The following is a 273-nucleotide window of genomic DNA, read 5'->3' as shown; positions in this document are numbered from 1 at the left end:
TTCTTTCTCTCTTCTCTTTTTTCGTGAGAAAGACCTTCTTGGGAAGAGAAGCAACAAGAAGGAGGAAGAAGAAAAGGGAGAAAAAAGACCGAAATGCCTCCTCCTTGGATGCAAGGCTTAGAAGAAGCTTTCTCACTCTCCCTTACTTCTTCCTTCGATCGATCGCCGTCCTTTGGTTTTTCTCATCCTTCTGCTGTTTCTTTTTCCTCGTCTTCTCCTGGAAAAAAGAAAGGAACAGAAAGGAAGAAGATGGAGAGGGGGAAAACGAAAGAG

General features: G+C 43.6%; 1 protein-coding gene across 1 annotated transcript; it reads left to right on the top strand.

Moving 5' to 3' along the window:
• Positions 1-27: 27 nt before the first annotated feature.
• CSUI_006550 (uncharacterized protein) lies at positions 28-261 on the top strand (the record flags this gene model as incomplete). The annotated part of the gene is made up of 1 exon (XM_068066706.1): positions 28-261. A coding segment is annotated over one exon (234 nt), but the record flags the coding sequence as incomplete, so codon positions are not given.
• Positions 262-273: the final 12 nt, after the last annotated feature.

Source organism: Cystoisospora suis (genome assembly GCF_002600585.1).
Source record: "Cystoisospora suis strain Wien I chromosome Unknown contig_3323, whole genome shotgun sequence".
In the NCBI taxonomy this organism is placed as follows: Eukaryota; Apicomplexa; class Conoidasida; order Eucoccidiorida; family Sarcocystidae; genus Cystoisospora; species Cystoisospora suis.
The sequence above is the reverse complement of the archived record's forward strand: the minus strand, read 5'-3'. Positions and strand labels throughout refer to the sequence as shown.